The 25731-nt window shown below is 46.3% G+C and overlaps 4 protein-coding genes and 2 non-coding genes across 7 annotated transcripts; 2 read left to right on the top strand and 4 right to left on the bottom strand.

Annotated features, from left to right (window-relative positions):
* The first annotated feature begins 695 nt into the window (after positions 1 to 695).
* LOC136465288 (zinc finger BED domain-containing protein RICESLEEPER 2-like) lies at positions 696 to 3640 on the top strand. The gene is made up of 3 exons (XM_066464085.1): positions 696 to 1299; positions 1650 to 3482; positions 3585 to 3640. The coding sequence occupies exons 1-3, from the start codon at positions 696 to 698 to the stop codon at positions 3638 to 3640; spliced, it is 2493 nt and encodes an 830-aa protein (XP_066320182.1).
* A 2867-nt stretch (positions 3641 to 6507) lies between these two features.
* Positions 6508 to 8936, bottom strand: LOC136497724 (small ribosomal subunit protein uS4y). The gene is made up of 3 exons (XM_066493569.1): positions 8809 to 8936; positions 7796 to 8177; positions 6508 to 6889 (listed from the first exon to the last, which is right to left on the bottom strand). The coding sequence occupies exons 1-3, from the start codon at positions 8834 to 8836 to the stop codon at positions 6718 to 6720; spliced, it is 582 nt and encodes a 193-aa protein (XP_066349666.1). The 5' UTR covers positions 8837 to 8936; the 3' UTR covers positions 6508 to 6717.
* LOC136512278 (small nucleolar RNA Z162) lies at positions 7332 to 7419 on the bottom strand. The gene has a single exon (XR_010773021.1). It is a non-coding gene; the product is annotated as a small nucleolar RNA Z162 (small nucleolar RNA).
* LOC136512264 (small nucleolar RNA Z161/Z228) lies at positions 7485 to 7574 on the bottom strand. Its single transcript, XR_010773019.1, has one exon. It is a non-coding gene; the product is annotated as a small nucleolar RNA Z161/Z228 (small nucleolar RNA).
* Positions 8937 to 11961: 3025 nt separating the features above from the next.
* On the top strand, positions 11962 to 16281 carry LOC136543812 (protein GAMETE CELL DEFECTIVE 1, mitochondrial-like). The gene is made up of 3 exons (XM_066536157.1): positions 11962 to 12693; positions 15606 to 15795; positions 15873 to 16281. Exons 1-3 carry the CDS (start codon positions 12143 to 12145, stop codon positions 16080 to 16082), a joined length of 951 nt encoding a protein of 316 aa, XP_066392254.1. The 5' UTR covers positions 11962 to 12142; the 3' UTR covers positions 16083 to 16281.
* Positions 16282 to 16473: 192 nt separating this feature from the next.
* Positions 16474 to 19170, bottom strand: LOC136543818 (protein IRON-RELATED TRANSCRIPTION FACTOR 3-like). Of its 2 annotated transcripts, none has more exons than XM_066536169.1 (5): positions 18934 to 19170; positions 18689 to 18813; positions 18130 to 18251; positions 17358 to 17479; positions 16474 to 17122 (listed from the first exon to the last, which is right to left on the bottom strand). In XM_066536169.1, exons 2-5 carry the CDS (start codon positions 18757 to 18759, stop codon positions 16628 to 16630), a joined length of 810 nt encoding a protein of 269 aa, XP_066392266.1. In that variant the 5' UTR covers positions 18760 to 18813; positions 18934 to 19170; the 3' UTR covers positions 16474 to 16627. The 2 variants fall into 2 exon arrangements, with proteins under 2 accessions (XP_066392266.1, XP_066392260.1); XM_066536163.1 differs by having other exon boundaries at positions 17358 to 17485; positions 18934 to 19168.
* Positions 19171 to 25731: the final 6561 nt, after the last annotated feature.

The raw sequence follows: 25731 nt of genomic DNA, 5'->3' as shown, positions 1-25731 counted from the left end.
AAGTGGTTTCAAACAGACAAAGAAGTTGCCAACTACTCCGTATCCGTTTCACTGTGGTTACTGGAAGAACACTTAACAATTTATTCGTGCACAAAAAGATTAACTGAAATATTCCATAGACACTGAAGGGTAAGGAGTACTTCCAACTGAACTTGATGGCTGCACATCTATTTTCGTATTGCCATGTGCAAGTTCCTTCGCTTTTCCAGAAACTTGTTTTTGATGTTACCATCATCAACTGGGCCTCATCATGGAATCAAATGCAATGCTATCTTTTAGTCTGCTTTGGTATGGAGGGAGAAATTTCTTGGACAGCTAGTACCTATTGCCACAATTGGTAGGTATATGGTTGCTTCTAGTTTGGTAGGCAACCTTCTTGGTGATACTACATAAACATGGGTTTGATAATAATATTATAAGTGTCTGAAATGTGGGATCCTCACTTTGAAAGCTATTTTCTAATTTTACATGTGTTAAGTGTTAGTAAGATAATATGATCAAAGACTTTTTATTGATTTGTGCGGTGGTTGTCAGGATCAGATTTTTCTTGCATGCAAAGTACAAATGGCACCTTGCAAACATTTGTTAGTCTTTTGCTGATCAAAACTGCTACACGAAATTTGATTGATCAGTCCATTTGGTTGTCCTCTAGCTTATCATGTTATTGTATTATATCTAGATGTGCTGGTGTGGACATGGCAACCCTGCCATCTGAGCTTGCGCCAGAAGAATTGAGTGGTCAAGAAGCAGATCAACAAAGCAGTAAGCATACAACTTCAAGGAGTGTGAACGTGAAGAAGTCATTGCTAGTGAAACAGATGTCATCTGCTGTTAATGCTCCAAAGCCTCCAACAGAGAAGCGGAGGAAATCATCTGCTTTGAACGTGCAATTTGTGAGGTCCCCGCTACTGAATAGGATCGTAGCATCGCCAAGGATGCGCCACTCCAGAGCCAAACACCAAAGGTCACCATGTGCAGGATTATCATCTTCAACCTTACCTGATGATACAAGAACGACTGCTTCTCCTAATCTTGGCAAAGATGCAGCATCAAGGAGCGTGGATAGGATCAAGTCCTTGCTGTCGAAACGGAAGTCATCTGTTGTTAATGCTTCAAATCATTCAGAAGGAATGCAGAGGAAGTCATCTGCTTCACGTGTGCATTATGTGAGATCTCCGGTACTTAATAGAATGCTACAGTCACCAAGGATGAGCCAGTCTCCGGTACTATCTGCAAGATCATCATCTTCGTCTTCATCTGATGATACAAGAATGGTTATTTCTCCTGATCTTGTCCCAGGTTAGATTTAACTTCCTACATATTGAAGCAACCCAACCTCATTGAAACCCTAAGGCCAATGCTCTGTACCATCCCCAACCCAACCTGAGTTTAAGTCCTAAGAGGTTAAGACCAAGTCTGGTGCTTGTCTCCTTCTAGTGTAATTTTTTCCATTGTTGCTGCATCTATGAATCATTTGAGTTGGGGGCAAACTGATTCATTGGTACGATAATTCATTATTACTTGGTCTTGTTTCTACTGTCCTGGTCCTTTAGATGAATTTTCTTGCTGCATGAGATGCCTTTAGTTACTAACTATGTATACTTTAGTAAATGCTTGTACTAATGAATACTTACATACTTATTGTATAGGTGCATCAAGACCAATTAAGAGACGTAAACTTAGATCTGATGTGTGGAAAGAATTTGAGCCTATTTATGAGGGGAATCTAGTAGTACAAGCTAAATGTATTCATTGTTTGGAGCTCTTGTCTGCTACTCGAGATAATGGTAGAAGTGCTTGTCGTAGGCATTTGAAAGTGTGCAAAGAAAGGACTAGAATGAACCAGTTGGTTGAAAGCATGAACACAGGACTATCCCCTGATTCACTAGCTCTGAAGAATTGGAAGTTTGACCAAGAGGTCTCACGTAAAGCTATGGTCAACTTTATCGTATTGCAGGAGCTGCCCTTTAGTTTAGTTGACCATGCACCGTTTCAGAAATTTATTGCTACCTTAAATCCTTGGTTTACCATAGTGTCTAGAACTACAGTTGCTGAGGATATTATGAGCTCATATGAGGATCGAAGGTTAGCCCTTCGGGAAACTATCAAAAATTCAAATTCAAGGGTCTGTCTAACTGCTGATCTGTGGACTTCAAATCAGAACCTAGGTTACTTGTGCATTACTTGCCACTTCATTGATAATGACTGGATGTTGCAGAAGAGAATAATAGGTTTTGGTCTTGTAGCTTCGCCCCATGATGGTTTTACTTTGTTTAATGCATTGTTGAAGTGTTTGCAAGAATGGAAGTTAGAGCACAAGGTATTTAGCATCACATTAGATAATGCAAAGAACAACAACAACATGGTTGGTTCCTTCAGGAAAAATCTTTCAGAAAGACACCTTATGCTTGGAAATGGTGATCTGCTACATATGCGTTGTGTAGCGCATGTGTTGAACCTTATTGTCAAGGAGGGATTTAAGGTGATAGATGGTGCTACTGACCGCATTCGAGATAGTGTCAAGTACATTAGAAGCTCACAAGCCCGTAAACAACGTTTCGAGGAAATCATTGTACAATTAGGTATATCCTGTGAGAAGAGACCGTCTCTTGATGTTCCAACTCGGTGGAACTCAACTTATTTAATGCTGAAGTCTGCAATAGAGTATAGGGTAGTCTTTGATGTTATGGAGTCACAAGATCCTAATTACATGGACAAGCCTTCTAATACAGATTGGAACATGGCAGACCTACTTTGCAATGTGTTCAAACCCTTCTATGATGCTACAAATGTAGTTTCCGGTACATTATACCCAACAGCAAACCACTGTTTCCATGTCCTATGGGAAGTTAAAGGAAAAATAGAAACTTTGGAATCAAGTACAGATATTTCCATTGCAGTTATGGCGAGCAAAATGAGACTGAAGTTTCAGAAATACTGGGACATATGCTTGTTGCAGATATGTGTTCCAGTAGTTCTAGATCCTAGGTTTAAGCTCAGTTTTGTATCATTTTGTTTGGACGCTGGTTTTGGTGATAAAGGTCCAGCATACACTGAAATGGTAAAGGCCACATTGCAAAATCTGTTTTCTGCATATTCATCAATGGCACCTGATTTAAACTACTCACAACCAGAGCCCAATGATGGAAGTATTGATGAAGATGACTACTGGGCAGACTTTGAACAACATCTTGCAGCACAAAAAAGGAAGAGAGTGAAAAGTGAGCTTGACACATATCTGCAAGATGATCTTTTCCCTCGACAAAAGAAATTTGATATTCTGCAGTGGTGGATGATGCATTCTACAAAGTATCCTGTGGTTTCTCGTATGGCAAGGGATGTGTTTGCAGCACCCGCATCGACTGTAGCTTCTGAATCTGCATTTTCCACTAGTGGAAGAATTGTTAGTGACTACAGAAGCCGACTAACAAGCAAGAAAGTTCAAGCCTTAGTATGCCTGCAGGATTGGTTGAGAGCAGAAGGTACATTTTCTTTGAATTGTACAAAGTAGCATATTGTTAGTTTGAGTATTCTTGTTTGAGCAATAACGACACCTTATAACTCATTACTCGCTCTTGTTTCAGGTTTATCAGATGTTAAATTATCAGAAGATGATATTGGTGGTGGTGATGATATTTGAGGAAAGGAGGTGTCAAGTTGAGCAAAGAAGGGTGGCAAAGAAGGGGTGCAAGACACGGAGAACTGGAGAAGAAAATGACATTTTTTTTTGTCTTTGTAGATATAGAACTCCTTTCAGTTTAGCATTTCAACTTTATTTATGTTACTGTCTTTTGGAATTCTTAAATATTTGGTCCTGGATTATTGCAGTGGGGGCATGGCTCCTTTTCCAGATCTCGTTATTCCTTTCTCAGGCTATCTATCATATTTTCTGTGCCATTGCTTATTTCCTGGACTTAGATTCATGTTATCTCAAACATGCTGCTTAATGGCTCACAGTTTTGTACCAAGTAAGCTTGCTGCGATTACTATTGTATTGGTCTTGAGTAACATCCTATTCATGCATGGTGAGTGACATTAGGTATGAAAAGCTAGTCGGAGAACAGTTCTCAATATCTGATGCAGATTACTGCGTGTTCCATTCTCCATATAATGCCAGGTGGTTATCATCCATTGTGCATGAACTCCGGAAATGAGTAAGTATTATCATCTCAGTTTTTGTTTCCTAAATTCTGAACTTTTCATTATAAGTCATTATATTATGTAGTTGTTAACTTGATATGATAGTACTGCACAATCAGGTTGCTACAGATTACAGAACACGTATTTACTATACCACTTGCACTTTGAATGACACATGTTGCTATCCACTGGTTTCCTGACTTGGACACACCATTTCCTTGTCAGTTTTTCCCTTGCCATCCAGTTTCATGTCAAGCTGATTGTCCTAATTATTTATTTTTCTATCCCTTGTTTGATGTCTTCTTATGCAGCAACTTCAGGTATTGCAGGGTCTGTGCAGATACAATGCACCGATCTCTGCTCCTCCTCAGGAGACAGGTTTGTTTGTTTAAAATTTAGAACATCTTAGGTGTATCAGGTTAGTCGTTGGTCAGTCCATAACTTTGCGACGTGTGGTGCCTATCTTAGGTGTACCAGACGCTCTTGTTCCTATTGATCCACTCAGTCCTCAAGTAAATCTTCAACCAGGGTACTGTTTCCGTGCTTTGGAAATCTGACTTGTATCTACTTTTTCTCTCTCTTATATATGTAGATTTGACTTTGCTTGTGCAGGGAGACAACTGCAGTTTGGGTATCATTAAATGTTCCATGTGGGCAACCACCTGATTTATATGAGGTTGAAATATTCATTACTGCAGTAAAGACAGAATTAGAGTAAGCCTTTCCTTGCTCATTTCTATCCTGTTGTCTTAGATGTAAAAAAAAGTTGCCTTTAGTCTTACAGAAAAAGAGCACCGAACGAATCCATCTTATTTGGCATGCTTGGGCAGAAAAACTAATTCTTACTTATAATGCTGGCCCAAGTGTTCACATGTATGTTAGAACAAGAGATGCCATTAAGCATATTCTATATGAATATATCGGATATACAGTGGTGGATGATTATTCATTAAGTGATATATAGCTTTTATTAAAATTTGTTACTTGAGATGTCAAATTCAGAATCTTGAGTAACCTTGTAAGTTTACCTGCTTATATACCTTTCTACCTTTAAAAAAATCTGGAAGGATTCAGGTCAAGTAAGTATGAAACAATCACGTTACTGTAAAGAAATTGTTTCACACCGCTCTTGAACAAGAATCCCAAGTTTAAGTGTCACGATATGATACCTGCATGCAGACACAAATGTCCAGGTGACATTAGCTTTGATTTCTGGGTTATATACTTTCTTACTGACCTAATTTCTGGTAGCAGTTCCAGAACAGAATCTCTACCAAAATCTGAAAAGTACAGGCTATATAGAGAATTAAGAAGTTGTCTTGACCTCACTGGACCCAGAGACTACTCGTCACCAGAGGAAATGATATTCTGCTCTGATAATATATTCTTAAGGATTAACCATGTTATTCCTTTTTTTTCTAATTGTGCTATAACATTTAGGTACAAAAACTAACATCAGCTTCTACTGCACTGAGGAGGGTGTTGGATAATCCAGCACCCCAGGACTGTGAAGAGAATAATGGATTTGGAGACATGATGGATGAAGATGTTATGAACAATGTTTTAGTTCGCTTGAAGTTAAGCCTTACTGTTTGGGATTTCACTCTCCCAGTGACACCTTCTTTACCTGCTGTTTTTGGTGTATCCTGGCAATATTCCTTTTTACTATGTTCCATTTCCATTTCTGTGCAGCAACACATAATCAGAACCGCATATTAGAATTTATGATTGAATTGTCATATCAGTGTCTTGTTGCAGCTACTAACAATTCGCATTTGAGTTGTGGACATATGGATGTGTTCTCCTTTGACTACATGTTATATATCTGAAACTGTCATTGAAGATCGATTCTGTTTGGAGCATGGCAGTGAAGGATGGTATAGTGCACTGGATCATCACTTTAGGAAACATAATACATAGATATTGTATTGTACGTCTTGCGGGTCTTGCATACAAGTTTGTTGTGTCCGCGGAACACTTGTCCGCAAGATCCGCAGCTTTGTGGCAAGCCGCAAGCCCGCTAATAAACTTTGCGGCAAGCGAGGCGGGTTAGCGGCTGGCCGCGAACGAGCCCGCCTGCAAGTTGAACTACTACTATCAGATTAATTGTGGTTAAAAATTAGCGTTTGACAACAAAATTTGTGTAACGAGTTCGTTTGAAATCACAGTAGAATTCGAAATGACAATGGAACAAGGGTCTATTTGGCCCACAGCTAAAATAGACTCGGGCCCAACCAAACAAAACAGGCCCTAAGTGCATTGCTATATATCAATAAAAAAAAACTTTGAAACAACATCGCCCAGATTCATACACAGGAGTACACACTAATATCTTCCTGACGCGAAGTGTATGGACCTCGTTTAAGAAACAGTGCAAACATTCCTTTGAATTCTCACTGAATTAACATGTTCATCGATAAACAACTTCGGCAATGAAGAGTCTCAGCAATTACACTTCTCAAGAATTTAAATTGCAATTTCAGACAACCCTCGGCAGCCAACTTTTGTTTTCATGTAACAAAATTAGGTCCTAACAAAGCCAGCAAAATTAGGCCCTAACAAAACAGGGAGCTATGATCACTCTTCCTCCTCATCATCACCGCCTCCACCAGAAGCCTTCTTTGAGTTCTTTCTCTTCACCCTTCCAGGTTCACCACCACCAAGTGGGCTGGTAAGGGAGAAGTCAATGTGCTTCTCTGAGTCAACTCTCACCATGAATGAGGGAATGTTGACAAGTTGCCTCCCAACTCTGCAGAAATAGATTTGAGTTACATTTAAGTAAAAATGCTGCCAAAAAATAATGTATGCTATTGAACAAGCAATTGGGAAAACAATGCATACAGAAGAGCTGAAAAAAATACCATAATCCCAACAGGTATGATTCAATGAAATCGGCACCATTGGTGTGGATTCCAAAGAGTACACAAAATCAATCCTGTTGATGTATTTGCATTAAAACCAAGAAAACTTAAATGCATCATACATCCAAACTAGTTAAGCAGCAAGACTCAGGTAACAATAGCTTGAAAGTAGCCCAGATGAAAATACAAGGTTGTGTGCATTATAGCAATATTTGGTAAAAATAAGAAATAAACTAATCAGCAGTAAACCAGGTTGACAGAGTCACCAAGTCAGTTTGCGTAGTTCTCACATCAGGAGCTGTATGCAGCAAAAGCGAAAAAACAAAAATATTGGCACTCAGAATGAAAAGGACATTTGATTCACTGGCCTTTTGACCTCATAGATACATTAGCAAAATTAGTTCCTCACTGTGCCACCTATAATATACCAAATGCACCTCACAAGAAAGAAACACAAAAATGCCTCAGAAACGAAGACAAAGGGAGCATCAGAGAAAACATGACTGCAACATTACACACAAAGTGTCTCAGACGACCGTCGTGAGTTGCATAAAGTTTCTCATCATATGGCCCAAAACACAAACAGGAAGATAGTTTAATTCACAATACTTATAACCAGTGTGATAACACAAATTGATATACACCCCCAACATTGTAAGAGAAGTTATCCAGTAAAATATAGATGTAAATACTACACATTCCATGACATAAGCCTGTTCAAGTAAATGTGTTACTAGTTAATCGTAATATGACAAAAACATAATCTCCAGGGGAAGAAATGTTATTGTTTGTACCTAATGTGGCGTTGCCTGATGAGCACACGAGCATGATGAATGGACTTCGCCATGCCATTCTTGAAGACAATGGTCTGAAGGCGGCGCTGGAGGAAGTTCTCAACAGTGAGCGCAAGCACATAATCAAGCTTGTTCTGGCCCTCGCCAAGAAGACCATAGCGGTTCATGCGGCGCAGGAGTGCCTCGCCCTCAAAGATACGGCGGGGATTCTTCTCATCGAGGGTGAGCAGCTCCCTTGCAGCATTTCGGATGCGGCTGAGGGCATACTGCACACGCCACAGCTCACGCTTGCACCTCAAGCCATACTCACCCACCAATTTCAGCTCAGCATCAAGGCGCTCCTTCTCATACGGACGCCTTGGCTTCTTGAAAGTCTTACCATCTGTGTAAGACACACATTGTTGGAATGAGCAAAATAAATAATGATGGCATTGTTGGAATGAACAAAATACATAATGATGAGATTCTGAGCATCAGCATTCAGCAAAACACAGCAGCTCTAAAGTAACAGTACGGCAATCACAATCTATCGATTCATTTATCCAACACTAATGTTTGTCTGTTTATGATGAAGCTCAGGCTCAGCAAAGAATACATACATGAAATAAATAAGTTAAATAGATTTAGAAATAATTCCTGAATCCAAACAACTTGGCGAGCATTCTAAAATAAAATCACTATAACGAAGCTTTTGCTTTTAAAGTTTCTATATTGATGATGATAAATAACAGCCTAACAGACTAACCAGACACTGTTAAGCACTCAGACCACCAAACTATATTTGACTGTAAGTCTCTTAGTGGGCATGAAACATTCGTTTCCCGAGTAGAAATACAGTGAGGTATTTCAGACGCTATCTTCCAGATTCAAATAACAAAGAACAAAGATAGTCCTCGACATTAGAACCTACCGCCAGAACATAGTTAGTCCTCAACATCAGATCCTACCGCCATTACGCTACTATGAGATCAAACGGATCATGACAATAGGGAGGCAAGCAGCTGGTCGCTTACAGTTGCGATAGAAGCTCACGTGCACCATGGCTGACGCTGCCTCCGCCGCCCGCCGACGGTCTCGGTCGCCGCCGCTGCGAGGTGTGCAACTTGTGAGGGGGAAGGCGGGGGAGACCGTGGAGGCGGCGTTCTTATAGAGGAGGCGCTAAAACCTAACCCTAGCGCTTAAGGTTATATGGGCCAACCTTTGTGGGCCTTTTTGCGTTGGCATGGGCTGGTTATCCTCACGGTCCTCCGGTGGTACAGTTTCTCATTTCTAGTCTAGTTTTATTATTACTTTGATTTGAAAAACACACCATAGGCAAAACCCTAATTTACTATCTTAGCACTCGGTGTCTCAGAGTGAATATATACACATGGTTAAGAGCGACCTAGGGGATTAGGTTAACCTGTAACATCTTTGTAAGTTTCGCTATTTTGCTCTTTATTTTCTCTCCTCTAGCTATTTGTTCTGGTTATCATAAATAGGTGTGAGGTTATCCAACAAAGTGTATATATTTTTTTCACAAGAACAAAGTCTATAGTTTTAGGGTAACTAGATTGAATCGAACCCAATTTTACTACCTTTGGTTTGAGAGGCTGCGAGGCTTGGTTTCATCCGTAAAAAGGAACCAAATATTCCCTCTAGATGTAAGCATACTTTAGTGTAAGCACATTTGCATGTGAGAAATATAGGCTTAGAGAGATGATGCTGCTGAAAGTGGGCCCGTTCTCTCCATGGATGTGTGGTAAAAGAGAAGAGCGTGATAGTTGGCATGTGAGCCCGTGTTTTATCCTATTAATCAAAACCTTCAACCAAACAAAAATATGAACAGTCTCTAACGAATACGAAGTAGAACAAAATCATCCTCAAGCACTCATAGATATAATATAACTATTCCATCTCGTCCACGAACCGAACAAGTCAGCTCTAACCTTTGACCCAGTAATAAGGTCATTTCGGTTTCTTCTTTCTAGTAGCTATTTTCAGTAAATTGCAATCCCTCAATGAAACATAAAAAAGAAAAAAGAGAGAGTAAACGGTAAACTCATGCTCAAAGAACAAGCAGATTTTTACTCCTATATGGGTTTCTTCTATGGCCTTCACGAGGTTGAATTTTCTTATTTAATGTTGACTTAAACTCTTGTGATAAGGATCGACTCGCGGAAGGGTACGTGGTGGTGGGTAGAAACTAGAATCACTCGAAAATCACTCAACAAGATCCATGCTCAATTCTCGCATCATATCAATATCAACTCCCTTCAAATGATGAATTACATGGTTTATTTATACTAGGAATATCCTTCCCAATTGGGTGTGAACATAAGCATAAATAAAAGCAAGTGAAAGATCTCTTGGTGGAGAAATTGAAGAGTCTTTTTTTCATTCTCGCGTAGCCACTAATAGTCTGTGCAGCCTCCACTAAAATAGCCATAACTCCTCGCTCGGAAGTCCAAAAGATACACCATTTATTGCTTTGGAAATTAGACTCATATATTTTTCCAATGATATAGCATATGAATACTAAAACCATCGAAATTGATGCCAGTAAGCCACAAAATATAACACTAATTCTGTATGATTCTCATGGCCTTGTCATCTTGTCTCTAAATTGACGTCCTCATTTATTTCTAGGGCAATCCTAACGCAAGCATACAAAATTACTTGTCTTAGACAAAAGCATTCAAGAAGCTATCACACACAATTACTTCAACCGATGTAGACACAAGCACTGTCAATCCTTTTATGCCCCCCCCCCCCCCCCCCCCCCTCCCCACCAGTACTTTTGGCACAATAAAGCTTTGGTCAGCTATGTGCCCATAGATTCTATTTTCAACATTGTGCTGCAAAAAACCGTGTGTTCTAATCTTTTGTTAGACGATGCTATCATAACTTTTGTTTTAGGGCAACCGCAATGCAGGCTAACATAAGTGTTGGCCTTAAAAAAAGTAGTAGGCCAGGAAGATATAGCTGCTAATTTCTACAACCAAGGTAAGTGCTATCTTTTCTTCTCTCTAACATAGCAACGTGCCAGTGGTGGGGTGTGGTCCCTGAAACAGTACGCTGAGGTGTTGCTCTATCTCGCTGCAATGTATGGCTCGGTGAGTGATTTGAGTCTTTGTCAGACAAAGCTCTGGTTCTGCAGGATGTTCTCACATACTACGAGGCTATCGATGGATGTGATTTGGACACTGACTATATACGTGGAGGTCGAGGCTAAGAGGCACGGTGACAGCTGAGTATAAATGTCCATACAGCCCGGGCACGATGGCCTGGCCCAAAGCACGACATTTAGCCCGATACGAGCACAGCACGACCCGGTAAGCAACGGGCCCGGGCTAACCTGTCCCAATACACAGGGGCGTGCTTGGGCCGCTGCTCAAGCACGACGGACGCCACGGCACGGCCTGGTCCACAAGGGTCGGTTCAGTGGCGGCCCGACTTGCTAAGACCTCAACAGGCTAACCCTAACTCCCTCACCCTCTCACTCTCTCACCCTCCCGCGCAGCCCCTCCCAATCCCAGCACCAGCAGGCAGCAATGCCGCACTCGGTCGCCCACTCGCCCCGCTCGCCTCCTCCCCTTCTAACCTCGTAGACTCGCAGCTCGCGCTTCCCTCTCGCTTGCCTCTTCCCCGCGCGCGGCGGCGCCTCCCTCGCGCGTGGCCGCCGTCTCCCTCCCGCACGCGGTGTCCGCGGCCAAATTCAAGCGCGCGGTCGCCGTCTCCGGACTCCCTCCCGCGCACGCGTCCGCATCCTCCATGCCTCCCACGCGGCCCCACCTCCAGGGCAAGCGCGTCGGCGGGCGGATCTGCCTCGGGGGAGAGCGGCGACCGCGTCGGCGACCGGATCTGCCTCGAGGGCGAGCGGCAAGCGCGCCGGCGACGACCGCCCTGCCTCCTGCTCTCCCCTTCCCTCTCTCTGTGGGCCTCGGACCAGCTTAGCACGTTGGATGGCCCGTGCTTCTCGGACCGGCCCGGCCCAAAAAACGGTCCAACAGACCGTGCCTGGGGCGTTGGTCAGGCACCATGTCAGCCTCGGCACGGCCCGGATGGCACGGCGTGCCGTGCCGGTCCACCCCCCTTCGGGCCGTGCCTGACACGGGCCCGTGCCGGCCGGCACTTCGGCTATCTATACAACTGAGGAAGGCTTAACAACCTGCGAAGCCAATACCTGCGACCGAGAGGAGCACATCAGTTTTTTTTGTTGCATTGACGAAAGTGCCCTTAGCCATTCGGCCTTCTCCGAATAGCGTCCGAACCGAAGCACAGCAAAACCCATCGCGGACTTGCACATCCTAGTTCCGACGTTCGCTAGTTCCAACGCTCTGCGCGGCATTCCGCCGAACATACACCATGCACTCCCTGCGGCGCGCCCTTCGCCGCCCCATCCCCAATACCGCCGCCTCTTTGTCCACCTCCGGCCTCCGCCGTCTCTCCTCCCACCGTCGCACTCCACCGCCGCCCCGTCCCGCGGCCACCGGCGACGACGAGTGGAACGACGCGTGGGAGACCGCATGGCTCCCGGGCGACTCCCCCGCCTCCTCCCCAGCGCCCGCCGCGCCGTGGGAGTCTCCCGCCTCGGCCTCGGCGTCCTCCGTCCCGGCCATAGCCGCCGAGGTGGACCCAGACACGAAGGCCTTCGTGGCGGACATGGACGAGCGCTGGGCCGAGCGCCGCGCCGCGTCGAGGCGGGGCCAGCCGCAGCGCGCGTCTCGCGCGGCGGAAGGCGGGGAGGGCGGCGCCGTGGCGAGGAAGAAGGTGCAAGCCGACGATTACAGGACCAGGAAGCAGCGGGTGCACGCCGCGCTCTGGGTGAAGGAGATCGAGAAGATGGAGGAGGCGCGACTCGGCGGTGGGGGAGGCGGCGCTGACGATATCGACCGGCTGCTCGACTCGTGCTCAGAGTGCGTTGCTACTCTAGTAACTTTCATTTTTATATCTGAACGATATTACGATCTTTACCTGTTGTTGCTTCATGTTCTCGCATTCCTTGCTTAAATTTGATTTGCTTGTGAGGATTGTGGTTATTGGTGGAAAGGTCTGCCTTGGATTATCGAGAAAATTGCAATTATAGGACGCGAAACAATGCGCTTCGCTATTATAGGACTCCAAACGTCGACTTCGCTAAAATGACCCATGAAACGTTGGCATTTTGTTATACATGACATTTGGTCTTTTTAATCACTTTTCTCAACTAAAATACATGTATTTTGCCATGATGTGACCGTATTGCCCTTCTGACTTTTGTATCCTTGATCGATCGTATCTTTTCATCTTCCCGTCATAGATTAATACTGCTAGTATATAGGTCCCCGGGCGGCCGTCTCATCTTGCAGCACCAGTAGGGTTTGGGAGGGTTCCCTGGGGTAGTGAAGCCATGGCCGACGGCAGCATCAAGATCAAGCTCGCCGAGGACTGGGCGCGGAACCGCGTCCTGTTCGCCAACGCGAGCTCCGACTTTGTCGACGTGCTACTGAGCTTTCTGACGCTCCCAATGTCCGCCGTGCGTCTCGTCGCGGGCGCGTCGTCGCCCGGCTGCCTCTCGACCCTCTGCCAGGGCGTGAGCTGCCTCAGGGAAAGCAAGCTGCTGAGGTCCGACGCGTGCCACGACATGCTTCTCCGGCCTCGGCATGAAGAGTTCAAGTATGTTATCTCATCCGCGCTGCCTTTGAATCTAATACATACCATTAGTACCTTAACAGCATTGCTGATCACAGAGGCACAGAGCCGGCACTGATCTGTACTTTTTTCTTCATAAAAAAGGGAGATTTGGTGCTCCTGGCATGGGAAACATGGTTGCAGCTGCTACCTTGGTGCGATCGTCAGGAGCGAGCCGAGCCTACAGGGCCATGGCTCAGACTGCAGGTGTTGGCAAGTCATGGCCAGAGTGGCACATCTGTTCGACCAAAAACAAGTCGGATGGAAATTGGTCGAGGGGAAACGGCGGTTTGTGATTAGTGATGACCTGGTGATCAAGCCAGCATCCACTGCCAATACGGTCACATCATGGCAAAATACATGTATTTTAGTTGAGAAAAGTGATTAAAAAGACCAAATGTCATGTATAACAAAGTGCCAACGTTTCAAGGGTCGTTTTAGCGAAATCGATGTTTGGAGTCTTATAATAGCGAAGCGCATTGTTTCGCGTCCTATAATTGCAATTTTCTCTGGATTATCCCAGGTCTCCAACGTTAAAAATTCTATATAATTTGCAAGATCAGTTACACTTTTTATTTGTATACAGTATGATTACATTGAATTATACTCAGAACTTGCTTTCCAAGGATCTTCTCATGTCCTTGGCAAAACTTTGAAAATATAGTAATCCATGGGCTCTATACTAAAATCGACCTTTAACATAACAGTCAAAATGAAATAATAATTATTAGAATTTTAAATGTGTTGCACAAACATTTTCAAATAGAATAGGGATTGTACATGTTGTTTGAACATAATTATGCAAACTCTTAATTACCAGTTCCTGACTATGTATTAAGGATCTCAGATTCCTTGAAAAGTGTCGTTATTCTAACATTCTTGAAATGGAATTATTATCATTTTTTTTCTAAACACGCAAGAGAATTGTGTATGAATCTTCTCAATTTGCTACTAAGAAAGATGAAGGAAAGAGTTTTATGCTCAGGTGACATTCTTCCAGGGAGTTTCAAGAAGGAAATTGTGAGTGGACCATGGTACAATTTGCTACTAAGTATACTAGTTAGTAGTAGCATATAGACAAAACTTGGGGGCCCTGTATGGTCGCGTTGGTTGAGCGTGCCCAGGGAAGGGCCTGGTATTGGCCTACGGTTCTCCTATATTTTGCAAGGAGATTCCAACCTTTAAACAACTTATGGAAATGTGCCAAATGCATACATAGGTTATAGTAACTGTGATAAATGTGTCAAGTACATATCTAGGGAAGAAGATCGATTGGCATCTCATTTGTTATATTGTTCTGTCACGATTCCTGTTGATTGTCGGTGGACTACTCAGTGGAGCACAACAATTTTTTGCTAGCATATTGTGGTGCTGTATAATATATGGTTGAAAGTATCTGTTGCATGTCAAATTGGAACATGTTGAAGTTTCTTAACTGCTATACTGCAATTGAGATTTTGGTGAAAACCATTTCACTGTTCATGCTTGGATCCTGAATTCCTGATGCACAAATCACACGTTAAATCTGTTCACTGCATGAGTCCTGATGGACAAATTACACATTGCATTATTGTGTGATGTGCTTGGACAACCAAATTACAATCACTGTCACATGTTGCCAAACGTACAATTAGCAGAATTACATTGAGAATAGTCTGTACTGTGGAGGTTTATCTTGTATTTGGTACTTATCACATTTCTTTGCCTGATTTGAATATAATTATTGTTTAGGTAATAGTAAGCACTGCAGTTGATGGTCTGCTGCTCCTACTGCATACTAGTTTTATTCAGATATTGCTTCTGATGACCTATTTGGAACAGCACTGGGCAACATAAACTAGCATGACAGATTGACTGACCGATGCACATCCCCTACATTGTAGCTATGCAATATTTCTTTTGCTCTCTTATTGTTACTATTGCTTATCAACGGACAAACTTTCCCCATTGTGCCTTGTTTCTTTTGAGCATTCAGATGCTTATAAAGGTTTTGTGTACTATAAAATCATTTATAACTGTTAGTTGTCTTCTTCTGGTAGCAAATTTATGAATTATGATGTACGATTGGTTTGGCATTGTGTGGCACACACCTAATTTTTTGGTTATATTCTGTGTTTCGTTGATTCTGTTATTTGCTTATGGTCCTGTTTGGATGCAGTATCTTTGATTCTGGCAACACTGATTTTGGTGATTCCAAGATCCCGAGCACTACTGAGATCAAAACCAAGCCTGATGGTTGGGAAACTACCTCAAGAGGACAGGATGGGAACATATGGGATATCTCGCAGCGAGAAGATGACATTCTTCTCCAGGAATTTGAAAGGCGAATTGCTTTTAGTAAACAGCAGGTCCACAAATTAAACTTCCTACACCCAATGTTCTTGTTGAAACTGTTTCCAAATTGATGTAAAAAATGCTATTGCAGATTGCTAGCTTCATCAAAACACACATTTTTAGTCGGAGACGTCCTATCGATGGATGGAAGTACATGATTGAAGAAATTGGTCCCAACGCAAGAAAAGGAAAGGGGAGTGTGCAAAGATTACCAAGTGTGAGTGATCCTGCAACCCAGCCATACAGGGAAGAAACTCCTGCAATCGCATCTAGTTCCTCCTTCAGAGGAAATCGGCCATAATGATGTTCAACAAACCATATCTTTTGCTGATTTCACTGGTATAGTTCAAACAGGCCTGTTTTTTTTTTTTTCTTTCATTTTGGCTTAAAATGTATGGTGGATAACTCCTTGCAAAGAACATGATGAATTTTCTCATCCCTTCTGGGTCGTGTGCTTTTGTAATGAATGTGATGCTGTCTGATTAACCAGAATGGAACCGTTTAAGCTTACTAGTTACTACTATTCTGTAGTTGATAATTATCAGATGTTAATACTTAATACAACATTCTGGTTTGATGGCCACTGGCCAAGTTTTGCTATACTGTATCAAAACGTTGATCATCCAAGGCTCTTAACATCAGCATGCAAAGTGCCAACAGGATCAATCTGCATTTACAGAAATCTATCAACAAAGATTGCAATGGGAGGGTACTATTTCCATTAGAGTATAATCTATCTTTCTGAGATCCAAAAAGGAGGTTCATATTTACATGCACACAGCTTGTGCTGTCAGTACACCCACTATACTCAAAACAGAAACTCTTTGATTGTCGGAGCTGATCCACTCATTCTCTATCTGTGCTAGCCGCCTTGCTGCTGCCGGTTGTGCTGCTACTGCATTGCTCATCTTCCATTCTTGGAAGGCCAGAGAACAGGCTTACAGGCCATGAGGCCGATTGCGTTGGGTACCTTGCCTGTGGTCGTGCCACATAGCTGGGAGCTTCCTGGTCTTCACATGGCTCATGGCCTTCGGCAGATGCCACTTCTGGGAAGAGCTTCAGTTCCAGTGGTGGTGCAGCATAAGGCGGCTCGGTCATTGCTGATGGTGCCAGTGGCTGCTGCAAGGGGAATACAACGCTTGCAATGGTGGGTGGTTGCATTGCCTGCTCCGATGAGAACACTGCGGTTGAGTGAGGAAGAGGGGGGTCTGATCTGGCGGTGCCATGGCCCCAACCTGCTGGACTGCCTGAAACCCGCATTGTCAACTCGTTTTGAAGCTCTGAAATTTCTTTGCGGAGCATGCCGTTTTCATCCTGCATCTCATTCCTCTCCATTGTGACCTGTTTCCCGAAAAGGAAATATAGATGATAAATAACTATTAAATCATGCTGGAAGATGCAACAAAGGTAGCCTGACAAGCCAAATATTCAACATAATGATGAGTTGGCTTAGGCATTTACATAGAGCATTTATAGTGGATAAAATCAGATAACAAAGTTTGCTAGATAAAGGGCAACAGCACAACTGCCGATAAGTCAATTCTTAGTTTACATATTAAAAGAAAAAAAGGCTTACATAATGAGACTCGTTCTGTAGGTTGCTATGTTCCTTTCGAAGAACATCTACTTGAACAAGCAACTCTCTTAGTATCCGAGTAGTGTCAGTCAGTATGCATGCCTTCCCATTGCTCTGTCTATCTGCTTCTGCAAAGGTAAACTAAATGTGATCAGGAAAATGCCCCATAGCAAAATTGAGCAGTATAAAACGTTATGAATGCAAAGGAAAGAGCAGGTTCCGGGTTGTGTTCAAAACACACAAAGTAAATGGTAGGGTTCAAGGTTAAACATGAATCCAAGTTTCAATTAAAAGAACAAGAAAATTCAAGTCTAATAAGTAATAAGATGTTAGCCATATTCGTACACTCTCAGTGGTCCATGCCCATGCTCTTCTTGAGAAGACTAGACTACTTTATAAGCTAATCCAGAAGGTGGGACTTCAAAGACGAAAGTTGATTGATGTGATTATAACCCAAATACTTTTACGAGCAATGCAATTACATGACACATTGTGGAACCATGTGAGCTCTGTTATTACCAAACAAAGTTTTGACAGCGGTGGGACTGAAAAACCCCCTGCACCTGGCCTCAATCGTACATGCAAAAACAGCTACAATTCAGAAAGTGGTCTGTGACAACTGACATTTCATACATCACACCATCATGCAAATTCAGAAACATCAAATGACAAACATGAGCTCTGAAGCAATGGTACTTCAGATTGCAACACAGAGACTAAGAAGAGTAGATTTGGCACCTGAAACAATGTGCTTCGCAATATAGATACTCACCTAGCATATTACCCAGCTCGACGAAGAGATCATTTAGGTAGTCTCGTTTAAGCTTCTCCCTCTCAGCTTTATGAATCTTCCTCGGGGCTGGTTTTTTGCACTTCTTCTTGCCAGAGATAGGCCTACGCGAGACGAGGTAAACAGAACAGCATGTTCAGCAACAAGTCTTGACACAAGCAGCCGCTTTCATGCCCATTTCATTCCCACGAGGAAAGACAAAAATGAAATTGGCAGGAAACAACAATGCAATTTTACAGCAGCCTAACTGATAGGAGTTGTACAGATAATGCAGAATTGTACAGCACTTGACCCAAGCTGTGCTTAATCCTACACTAATCCCATTACTTTGTTACAAGAACTAACTTCTTGGATACCAATACTGTTGCATAGTGCCATTAACTCGATAGTCTACCGGAGGACACAAGACAGAACACACACAGACAAAACTCTGCAACATACCGTAGCACCCAATGGAACCACGGCCTCCAAAGGAATGAAATCTGAACGTTCCATTCCAGTCCGAGGGGACTAAATGTTTACGAATTACTAACACTCTTACCCATGGAGCAGCTTGTCGGCGGCAGGCGTGCTGACGGCGGTGGCGACGCTCCCCCTCTCGGATGGAACCATTGGGTTGGGCAAATCCTGCCAGAAACCTCCTCCTCTCCACCCTCCTGCAGAGACCTACGAGCCATGACCGGACCAATAAATCAATCAATCAGTAGCCCGTTCATCTCCCCTGAGGCGTGGCAACAGCACCTCTCCAGCCACACCAACAGCAGTCAGCAGGCAAACGATAGGTACCTGGATTCGAAGACGCAGACGTTGCACTGCGGAACGGTGCAAGCGCGACGACGAGATTGTCGGGCTTGGGTCTCGCTGCGGGAGGGTGCGGGGTGCCGAGCTAGGGACCTAGGGTTAGGAAGGCGCACGCTCCTCCCTGGAGTCCTGGTCGTCGTTCGCTGCTCTTCTTCTTGGAGAGGACGGGCGGCGGGAGGAGGAGGAGGAGAAAAAGAAACAGAAAAAGAGGGCGGTGGGTCCCGCGCGGCGTGGCCACGTAACGGCTCGTGCCGCGTTCCGTTCGGCGCCGGTGGGCTCGGCTGACCCGCGGGCCAGGAAGGTAGGTGGTGGGTGCCTGGGTGGGGCGTGCGGGACGGGCACGCGTGGGCGGCACCCTCCGGCGGTCCCGCCTGGCGCGTGCTGCCGCGTGCTCCTCCACGGACCACGGCTCGACGCACGCGCCTCCTGTCGCGCTGCAGCGGGTGTGGCGGCCACGAGCCTCCACGCTGCCACCCACAGCCACAGGGGCCGCTGGCGCCTGGCTCGCGCCGCCCGCGGCTCGTCGCTCGTGCCGCCGAGGACCCCTGCTGTGCTGGCGCTGGCGTTTCGTCTTGTCTCTTCCCATCCGACTCAGCCAAGCGCCATCAACGCCTCGTTCTCGCAGACTGCCTCTCATCTCGTACGTCGTTGTCGTGTCTTTGCCACATCATCCCGATCCACAATCGCTGGAATTAGGAGTAATTGTTAAACCATCTTAGGCACTGCTGACATGCGTGATGGAGAGGACCAGAGTAAATTAAACCAACATCCCCGGAGATCTGACAGCATTTGATGGAGATTCTGATCACACATATCTTGGGGTCCTGCATACGTGTGGACAGTGTCGACATTCAGATGAGTACGTATATTGTATATTCCAACCACACTTTCACAGAGCACAGTAAGTTCTACCAGTTCAATTTCCCGATTACTACCCCATCCGTGCGAAAAGTGATCAACAAGTAAATATTTGTAATTTTGTCGTACGTTATGATCGGATGTGACCTAACACTCAATGACACAGGGTTTATAATAGTTCAGGCAACGTGCGTCTAATTTCAGTCGGTCGGTGACTTTATTCCTGAGTCCAGGTGCTCAAAGTTTGCTGTGGGGTTACAAACGACTGAGAATAAGACAGGGGTGTTAAAGGTCCGGTCGGACTCTGAACCGAAGGGCCAAGAGTGACGGGAGCTCCAACGTACGCTAAGTATTGAAACGTATGCTCTGTGTAGCTTTAGAGTTCTAGACCAGTAGAGCTGTTCGAGTGCTCAGAATGTCTAAAACTAAGCAGAGAGAGTCAGAATGACCGCCCTCCTTTTAGGAGAGAGCACATCCCCTTTCATAGATGAAGGGGACAGCCTTACAAGTTTAGGAGAGAGAGTGTGTGTCCTAGTCTTGTTGCCCAAGCCATCGGGTACAAGACAGTTTGTCGGCGGCCACAATATTGTTGACGCCTAGATGCATGTGGCAGGCTCCATCGTTTTTTCTGGTATGGCAAATGTCGGCGCCTACCATACTGTAGGACAAATGTCGACGCCTACAATACTGTTCGTGTTCTGACATATCGGAAAGGTTGGAAATCACCCTTTTGACATGGGCTGGCAATACCGTCCTACAGGTGTGTAGGGTACGGTCCTCGGTATTACGGTTGGTTTGAGCGCATTACCTTATCTGCTCCGCCTGATTTATTGGGTCCTCGCTGAGCGGGTGTCCCCGGCCGGTCGTTCTCAGTCGGCTCCGACCGCGCCGGTCGGAGAAGAGCCATAAGCAGAGGTTTGGTGCATTCCCGATTGGAAAAGCGGGTCGGAGTCAGAAGCGAGCGGCGTCGCCTTCTTGGCCAGGCCTTCCGGTCGGAGACTGGATCGCTCTTCCGGCTTGTCGTTAGGTATCTAGGACGGCCCAGGAGTTGCACGTCGTTTATAATGCCGTCTGCTAGGCCGAGCTTTTGCTGGGAAGTGGGCCCATTAAGGACCTCGGGTTTATGAACCCGACAGGAGCCCCCGAGCCCCCGGGCAATTCAGGTAGAATCGTCTCGGGGATTTTTCGTTTTTGCCAGCGGGTGCGCGCGAGCGCACCCGGTGGGTGTAGCCCCTGAGCCCCGAGCGATTTGGGTAGAATCGTTTGGGGGGTTTTTTGACTTGTCAGCGGGTGCGCGCGAGCGCACTCGGTGGGTGTAGCCGTCGAGCCTACGTCCGACTGATGAGTCGATTGGGGCTGAGTATCTTGGTACTCTTTCCTAGGGTCATAGACTCCTGTGTTTCTACCGATCGGGGTGTTCGCCCATGTTTGTCCCGCCCGCGACTTGCGCAGTCGGTTGGTTTCCTGAGTCGGCGTCGGGCGACCCGAGCCCCTGAGCCCTATTGGATTTGGTAGGGGTTGGTCTAGTTCCGTGCGTTACCCCATCCGCGGTTTCCGTAATCGGAGGGGCTGAACTAACGTCACTTGCCTCGATGGCTCGAGTGACGCGCTCGGTGAGTTCACTAACGGGCACATTCGAGCGGAATCTAGGTCCGTCATTCATTACGGGGTCGACATAGCCCTCATGTTGCATTCCACTGCTCCTTAACCTGCCTCCCGGCAGATGCCCGGGTCATTCCGAAGACCGACTCAGGTGGCCCGCTGGCCTCCCCTCGATAGAGATTCTGTGGGCATGGCTTGAGGTTAGGATCGAACGAGAAGGTCGAGATGACCCTGTCTGCTTCTGAGCATATCGGGCGAGGGGCGCTGGGGTTCATATGCGTTTTCTCCCCTGGCTCTATTTGATGCGAGGCGGCCTCGAGCCCTTTGTGGGCCGGCCTTCGAACCCCGGTCGGTCGTCGCTCATGTTGAATGAGGCAACTACCGCTTCGTGATGCAATACGAAGCATTGTGATGCATTAATTGCATATGCAATGCTTTGGATGTATGGGATGAATGAATGATTGTATGAATGAATGTGTGAATGCGTGTATGAGAAATGATAAATGAATGATCATGCATCAGAAAAAAGTAAGAAGGTTTAGTAAAGTTACCTTGATGACTCGAGTGACGGGTTTGATGAGCTTTTATCGGATATGTCCGAATGGGATCCGTATCCGTCGTTCGTGACAGAGATGACATAGTCCTCACGGGGCGTTCCACTACTCCTTACCTATCTCTCGGTAGTCGCCTGAGCCATCCGATCTACTCAGGAAACCCGTTGGTCTCTCCTTGATGGAGATCCTATTGTTGGGCCCTTCCAAGCCCTGCCTGGGAAGGTGGAGGGCCGTTTGCGTGCGGTTGCGCCTTGTTTCCTACGTTCGGGTTGCGGTAGTGGTGGGCCATCCCTAGGCCATGTCCCGTTTAACCAGGCATCATTTCGTTGGGCAGGGCGTGTCTCATCAGTCAGGGTGCGTCCCCCCGCATGCCTGTCCTCATTAAATAGGGGAAGGGAGAGGGTTTTCATCCCATTCCTTCGCCTTTCTCCACCTGTCGCCTCTCCTCCTTCTTCATTCTCGCCAAGCCTGTTCATGCGCCGTGGCGGTTTCTAGGAGAGAGGGTAAAGCGAGGGAGAGGAGAACTCACAAATTTGTTCGTGAATTTAGAGCGTGATGTCAAACTGGAGGCCATCCAATGTTGACGAGGCGGTGCTGGCTACTTTTGTCGAGAAGGGGCTGCTCCCGCCAAAGGAGGTGGCGCATTGGAGGGCTCCTGTACTAGGGGAAGTCGTTCCGTGACCTTAGGCCGATGTGGTTGTCTCCTTCCTCGCCTTCCACGAGCACAGGCTAGAATATCCCGCGCACTGGTTCTTGCGCTGAGCACCTCAATCCAACTGGGGTGCTGTCATCACCGTCTATGAGGCCTTCCTCGGGATGGAACCGCACATGGACCTCTTCTGGTGGATCTTCACCGAGCGAGCCTTATCAGAGGGGAAGCCACCCAGAACCGCGCCGGTTGGGGGCTTCGCCTTGCAGAAGAAGCCAAGGCCATCGGGCTCCTACCCACATACTCCCCCTACAACTCCAATCAGGGGTGGCATGAGGAGTGGTTCTACATCAGGAACCCAACGGAGGCTCCATTCCTGCCGTTCACCAGAAGAAGGCAGGAGAGCTGGTCGTGGGGTCCCTCCAGTCGGCAGAACAAGCTGGAGGTCATCGAGGCGGAGCTTCAGAAGCTGGTGCAGCACGGCCTCGATGGGCTACGGGTATTCCACACCTTCTTCCACCGTTGAGTCGCCCCGCTGGTGGAGAGGAGGCGGCCGATGTGGGCCTACTCTGGCCCAATAGATCCCGACTGCGTGTCGCCAAAGGAGTTGGCATAGGACGAGGTCTAGAGCCGACTTGACCAGGTTGCTGCAACTGAGGGATAAGGAGTCCCTTGAAGAGCGATGTGCCCTCGAGGGGGAGCTCGACCAGATTCACAACATCGCCTAGGTGGTCGTTTCTGAGGTGTTCAGGTCAGCACCGAGCACCAGTACGCCCTCCGTCTAGTTGATGGAGGTCTCGAATGAAGTTCAGGCACTCATCTTCGACGGGATGTTCTACGGGACGTCAGAGGTGCTGGCCTTAGTGGTGACGCACCACCCGGGCCTGGACTTTGCCACCATTTGCAGAGGGTACACCGACGGCTAGAGTGTGGATGCCATCCATGCGCTCGGGGAGAGCTTGGTGCCATATGCGCAGATGGTTGCCGAGCAAGTCTTCACACAGTGGGTGATGGAGGCTCACCGTTCGAGCGTGGCTGAAGGCGTGCGTCAAGAAGATGTCATCCAGCCTATGGACGGAGTGGAGACTGGGTCGGAAGCGAGCGTAGTCCTGCCTCTGATCGAGCCGAACATCATCCTGTCGGAAAGCGAGCAGCTGTTATCCTCGTGGACCGTGCCATCAGCCGATGCCGCCGGGCGACCACAATAGAATTTAGAGTAGTGGCAGTCAGTATATGTAATAGATAAGCTCATGGGGGAGCCCCCATGTGAACAGTTCTTTGTATTCATAAATACTTTAATTTTGTTTTGTGATGAAATCACTTCGTAAGTGGAAGCTTGTCCCATCCGTTCCTTGTTTTTACCCTAGCATAGCTTTGTTTTTTATCCTTTCTTTTTTGTACCTGTCCGTTTGACCCATAGGCTGCAACCTTAAGAACCCGGTCATAGCCCGCGAGGCTCAGCTGCTCATAACTGTAGGTCGTGGCGGGGTGTGATCGGTCAGGAGTTTAAAACACAAGTTACGTAGGGTAATTAAAGGAATGGACTACCCTTTCATTTAGGTGAAAAGTATTTACTATATGATAGTAAAAGGGAGAGAGGTGGTATCGCACCCTTGTGGAGCCCCTGGGCGACCTAGGCTGAGAGTGCTCGGACTGGGGTGCTTGTAGGAGCAAACGTTGAATGAAAGAAAACGGTAAGACCGAGCTTTAGGGGAAGAAACGACGTAAGTGTTTGATGTTCCATGTGTTGGTGAGAACATTGCCGTTGTCTTCCTTCTGTCGGTAGGTGCCCAGTCAGATCACTTCGGTCACTGTATAGGGTCCTTCCCATGGTGGAGAGAGTTTATGTTTCTCCCTAGTTGATTGGGTTCTTCGAAGCACGAGGTCTTCGACCTCGAGGATCCTCGCTCTGATTTTTCTTTCATGGTACCTACATAGAGTTTGTTGGTAGCGAGCGAAGCAGATGACAGTCATCTCGCGAGCCTCTTCGAGTAGGTCGACCGCGTCCTACTGAGCCTCCCGTGGCTCGGTCTTGATCGAAGGCCTTCACTCTTGGGGCGCCGTGGTCGAGGTCAGAGGGCAACACTGCTTTAGCTCCATAGGCTAGGAAGAAAGGTGTGAATCATGTGGATCAGTTCGGGGTCATTCTCAGGCTCCAGAGGATCACTGGGACCTCTGCAACCCATCGCCCGACATACTTATTGAGTTGGTCGAAGATTCATGGCTTAAGTCCTTGGAGGGCCATGCCATTGGCTCGATCGACCTGGCCATTAGTACGTGGATGTCCAACCGAGGCCTAGTCGATCCTGATGCCGTATCCATCATAGAAGTCTAAGAACTTCTTCCCGATGAAGTTAGTTCCGTGGTCTGTGATGATACAGTTAGGAATATCAAAACAATAGATGATGTCAAGGAAGAACTTGACCGCCTCTTCCGAGTGGATGTTGGTGATGGGCTTTGCCTCTATCTATTTGGTGAATTTGTCCACCGCTACGAGTAGGTGAGTGAAGCCACTCTGGCCCTTTTTGAGGGGTCCGACCATGTCGAGGCCCTAGACCAGAATGGCCAGGTGATGGGGATGGTTTGAAGCTCCTGCACCGGCACATGAGTTTGTCGAGTGTAGAACTAACATCCCTCACACCTACGGACGACCTCCTCTGCATCTTGCAGCGTAGTGGGCTAGTAAAACCCTTAGCAAAAGGCTTTTCCGACCAGCGACCTTAGGGTCACGTGATGTCCGCAGATTCCGGTATGGACCTCGAGAAGGAGTTGTTTCCCTTGGTCGGTAGGGACACACTTCATGAGTACTCCCGATGGATTTCGTTTGTAAAGTTCGTTACCGAATGCGATGAATGTCTTGCCACGTCGAGCGATTCATCGCGCTTCAGTCCTTTCTGGTGGGAGAATCTCCTCGAGGAGGTAGGTGAGCAGCAGTGCTCTCCAGCCGGTATGATCGAGTGCTGTTACGGCGACGTCGGAGGGCGATGTCGTCATGGAGGCACCAAGGTCAGAGCCCTCGAGCGCCAGGTTGGTGTCAGAGTGTGTCTAGATCGGACCTTCTAGGACACGGGCAGACGGCTCATGAAGGTCGTTGATGAAGACACCATCTAGAGACGGAAC

The sequence above is a fragment of the Miscanthus floridulus genome, chromosome 1, assembly GCF_019320115.1.
Source record: "Miscanthus floridulus cultivar M001 chromosome 1, ASM1932011v1, whole genome shotgun sequence".
NCBI lineage: Eukaryota > Viridiplantae > Streptophyta > Magnoliopsida > Poales > Poaceae > Miscanthus > Miscanthus floridulus.
Note: the sequence above shows the minus strand (reverse complement) of the source record. Positions and strands in the feature narration are given on the sequence as shown.